Source organism: Stylophora pistillata, chromosome 2, assembly GCF_964205215.1.
Source record: "Stylophora pistillata chromosome 2, jaStyPist1.2, whole genome shotgun sequence".
NCBI lineage: Eukaryota > Metazoa > Cnidaria > Anthozoa > Scleractinia > Pocilloporidae > Stylophora > Stylophora pistillata.
In genome coordinates, this window is record NC_142520.1 from 14,317,201 (window position 1) to 14,322,200 (window position 5,000).

The 5,000-nt window shown below is 38.0% G+C and overlaps 1 protein-coding gene and 1 long non-coding RNA gene across 2 annotated transcripts in view; one reads left to right on the plus strand and one right to left on the minus strand.

Moving 5' to 3' along the window:
- Positions 1-277, minus strand: part of LOC148737262 (uncharacterized) — a 1,951-nt gene extending 1,674 nt beyond the window's left edge. Inside the window, exon 1 of the mRNA XM_088751377.1 lies at positions 11-277. Within this exon, the coding sequence (XP_088607503.1) occupies positions 11-230 (220 nt within the window). The 5' untranslated portion in view covers positions 231-277. The remainder of the gene's footprint in view (positions 1-10) is intronic.
- The window catches only part of LOC148737260 (uncharacterized), a 90,870-nt gene that overhangs the window by 39,681 nt on the left and 46,189 nt on the right, over positions 1-5,000 (plus strand). The gene's annotated exons all lie outside the window — the stretch shown is intronic.

A 5,000-nucleotide genomic window follows, 5' to 3' on the forward strand; every position in this document is an offset into this window, starting at 1 on the left:
AGCGTTTTACCTGGTACGAAGTGATCACTACAAACACGAGCGTTCGAATACTTGTCTGGAGTCAGGTCTTCACGTTTGATCCTCTTTACCCACTCGCTTTGGCGTTGTTTTTGAAGCAATTTTAAATTATCTCCGACATTACTTTTGACAGTAGGTATTCTAAAGAAACGCTTGTCTTTGTTACGATTTGAACGGTTAGAACAGCCAAATACGGCACAAAAGTTGACCATGATTGACGTCTCTGCGTATATTTCTTTAGATCTATCACGCTAGGTTGTCCTCCATATGGAAATTGTCACGTGATCCTAAATCGCCAGTGACGTCATGTGCAAGGGGTTTATTCCTTGTGGACCATTCCTTGCTGACCATTCCTTGTTCACCATTCCTTGTTCCCATACCTTCTTCGGCCTTTTCTTTTTCTCAGTCCTTCTTTTAGAAACGTCCTCACATCACGCGAGAATCTGTCACTTTTCGGTCTCTTTCCTTTTTTGTTTAACCTTTTGATATTGCAGATGTAATCATTCGTATATCTGAAAATAAAAGATGTACGTCAAATTCTAACTCCCTTTTTTCACTCAAAAATAGATTTTTACTGAAGATGGTTGACAACTTACAGGTTACAGAGCTTCCAACTTTATTCCCGACCCAGGCTTTCTCTGCACTTCCCAGGTTATAAAAAATGTTTGGTTTCTTTCGATTTCCCTTCTGGAAAGTTTACCAATTTATGATCATTATCATACATCTGAGAGCATCAATTCCGTATGCAATATGTGAATTGGAAATATTTATGGGGTCAACCGTTAGCCGTAGAAGGAAAAATAAACTAGCTGTTAGGCGTAGAAATTGGACAGATTTCAACGCCTAGTCGTAAGAATGTTTGCCTTTTAAACTTTTCCTTATAATCGGAACTGAGAGAAATTAAAAAAATATATAGAGAGCAGCCAAAATTTTATACCTGTTAGTCGTAAGAGCCATCATACCATTGAGACCCACGTCTACGAAATGAGTCAGTTAAGGCAAGTGTCGAAAGCGCACCAACGCACGTTTCCTTTTGAATCAGCTTTTTTCTTTTTTTTATTCTAAACTAACAAACACCACATTTACACCCACTGGTCAACTAACGAGATGAACATGTAACACTTATTTTCTCCAACAAACAACCCTCATAATCACGAGTTTCCGGTTCCTTATCACGTGTTTTCAGGCTCTTAGTGTAAAGCAACAACAAAATTATTGTTTCCGATAGCGAGCAGGCCAATTGAACAATATCCTTTTCCGATAAAGATGTTAAAGTCAAACCCAATAAATTAACATGTAATGAATGCAACCAATGAAAGAAAGTATTTTTCTGTACATAAACCCTTCAAAAAGTCTTAAACTTAAAACAACAAACAAAATTTGAGATATGAACAAGTTCAAAACTAACAGAGTTCAAACCCAATGTCAATTTCAAGTTATCCGAACATGATTGGCTAGCTATAATTACATCACACTCATTATCGGCTTGAATTCATAAAGATGCCAAGAAGATTGTGGTGAAAGGGGAGCAAGGGAGTGGGGGAGATAGACAAATATACTTCGGAATTTATCCGCGAAACTAAAGAACATTTTAACACCACTCACTGACCGGACCCGTATTATGACGCAGATTGTCGTTTGGGTTTAATCCTAATCTCCATGAAACGTGCGTGGACAGAGGTTGGGGAAACACTATCCAACTCCCCTCCCTGAATGCCGAATACAATGAATTCATAAAACCTGTCATTCTAAAGTCCACACTTCTGTTAAAAGTCCAAGAAAATCTGTTTCGAAACATTTTACAACCAGAAAGTCGTAAAGACTTCTTTCAGCACAAGCCATAATTGTTATCGCAACCAATTTTTTCTACAGTTTTTTGTAGGCCTAACTTGATCACATCAGTTACTTTATCACATCAGATACATTTTTCAAATACAGAGATCTCAATGTGAAATAACTTACATGAACTTAACTCAGGCAGGTCAAGTTTACCCCCAATATTTAAAATACCTTACGAGCTGCTTTGAAATTCTGCATAAAAACTACTGGGTGTGCTACTGTTAATAAATATTTTCTTTCAGTTCAAGATATTCCCTTCAGCTCCTCTTGCACAGGCAACGGTTATGTAGAAAAATAGTGCACAATCGAATGTACTTCGAGAAATTCTTCAACCCTGGCTGAAAGGTATAGTGAGTCGGTTCGGCTGGCGAGGCGTCAGGTCGAATACTCTGTTACACATTTTAACTATTCAAGATCGACATCTGACCAGTCATCAAGAGACAAATCGAGAAGCTCAGAATTCACTGGCCATGCGTAAAGGAGAACTTTCTGGTTCTTTCTTAGTCATACTTGGTTCCTTTGCTAAGAAGATAACTCAAACCTGCTCTGTTCCCAGTTGGAAAATTACGTCAAACTTATACCTACTCGGGATATTTTAGACCATATTGAGCGAACTAATGAAACTGGCATTCTACTCAGCTTCAATCAAGAAAAAGCCTTTGATCGAGTTAATCCCACCTTTTTATTGAATCTCTTAAACCGTTTTGGTTTTCGTTCATCTTTCTGCCACTGAGTTAGCACACTATATAATGGTGCTAGCATGCAAATCATCGTTAATGAACGGTTAACTGAGGCAATATCTTTGTCTCGCGGTGTGAGACAGGGGGAATCCTAATCCCCCTTGTATATTTTATGTCTTGAAACTCTTGCTTGCAAAGTCCGGAACAATCCCGCCATAGAAGGCTTTCTCTTACCCGGTGCACGCGGAATAAGATATAAAGTTGGGATATATGCTGATGATACGACCTGCATTGTTAAATCCACTCGTTCGTTGGCATCTCTCTTTGATACCATTAGTATTTTTGAACGCGGTTCTGGAGCGCGACTAAATGTTGCCAAAACGGAAACCATGTGGTTGGGCGCATGGCGTACACTGAGCGACCAACCATATGGCCTCAGGCGGCTAACCAAAATGAAAATCTTAGGTGTTGTTTTCGGCAATGATACTGAAGTGGATAATTGGCAACCGAAAATTGAGAAGTTGGAAAAACAATCTCTGCAAATCTCGTTCCCTTTCCTTCGTCGGCAAATCCCTTATGGTCAACGTCTTAGGAATTAACAAACTTTTCTACATGTCTTCCGTCCTGTGTGTCCCTCAATGGGTTATTTCAAAAGTAAATTTGTTACTTTGGGCCTTTTGTTTGGGGCTCTCGAATTGAGACAGTAAGTCGAATGACTTGTCACCAGCCTTTCAACAAAGGTGGCCTCGGAATTTTCAACTTCCAAATCAAAGGTGACTCCCTAAAGTTAGCTTCTCTAGTATCTAATCTTTCTAACCCTGAATCAAAGTCCTTTTATCTAACTAAATACTTACTAGGGTTTAGGCTTGCTTCTTTTCGGCCGGAGTGGCATTCTCTTCGTGACAATTCCACTCCGAGTTCGCTTGATTCCACACCATATTACGAGAAATGTTTTTTGGGCGCTTACCACTCTTCGCGGGATTGTATCCTGCAAAGAGTGGCGAGAATTTGATTTCACCTCTAAGAAATGCTATCAGGCCCTACTAATAGAGAATTCTGCTTCCATGATTCTTCACCATTTTTGGTCCCCCTTTCTTCCTGTTGATTTCAAACTTGACAATCTTTGGAAGTTGGTTCGAGATTACTTTTATGAAAACTATAAGAATGTGTTATGGTCAATTGTCCTTCGGGCCATTTGAGTCCGCGATTCTCCAAGGCTAAAACATTGGGGCTATATTGATTCTGATAAATGTGCTTACTGTTCTCGAATAGAAACAATTGATCAATCAATGTTTTCTTAATTGTTCCGGAAGCTCTAGCGCTGTGTCCAGTAACTAATACTACTATTAAAATTCTCCTGTATATAGCTGATTTAGTAACTAATTTAACAAATAGATTAAATGTTTAATAGTTAGTTTCTTTTAGGTTCTTTTCTCTAAATTATCCCTAGTTGTAATACAGCTGATGAAGGTCTCGGACCGAAACGTATTTTATTAATCTTTCTTAGACTTTTTATTTGAGTATATGTCTTTCTTAGCTCGAAGTTGTCCGTCCTCGTGTACTACAATATTTTTCCTATACATAGAGGGATTAAACTTGGTGTCCGTGAAACAGTGCTCGATAAAAATAGTACAGCGGGTATAATGTGTGGTAATCGGAAATAAAACAATTACATATACGTCCCTACAGACCTGTTTCGTGGTTGCCCACTCATCAGGGGATTTTAATGGCAGAATAATGCGATACGATCGTTTATATATTACACTTCAGTATAATTTCAGAGCTGAACAAAGAGTTTCCAGCAATCTGACTGGTGGAGCGGTTCCTTATATGACGCTATATAAACCGCTCCGCGGGATTTATGTAAATGTTAAACTAAAATGATAATAAATGTTACTAAAATGTTATGATTTTAGAAATTTCTCTGTTGTTCAGCTCTGAAATTATTCTAAAACAATTATTCGCCTCAGACTCGGTGAATATTGTCGAATAATCCCCTCGACTTCGTCTCGGGGATTATTCGATGATATTCACCTCGCCTTCGGCGAATAATTGTTAATTATAAACGATGGTATCGCATTATTCTGCCATTAAAATCCCCTGATGAGTGGGAAACCACGAAACAGGTCTGGAGGGATGTATATGTAGTTGTTTTTTTTCCGACTACCACACATTATATATATATATATATATGTATATATATATATATATATATATATATATATATATATAACTGCAGACAGTGCACACTGTTTCGACCTATGTGGGTCTCATCAGTGCAGTGCAGACACTGGGCCAAGCTCTGGAATAAACCATTGCCTGGGCGCTACACTTGTGGGACCAAGTGCAGACACGTTGCCATATATATATATATATACCTGTCTATATATATATATATATATATATATATATATATATACCTTATATATATATACCTTATATATATATATATACCTTATACAG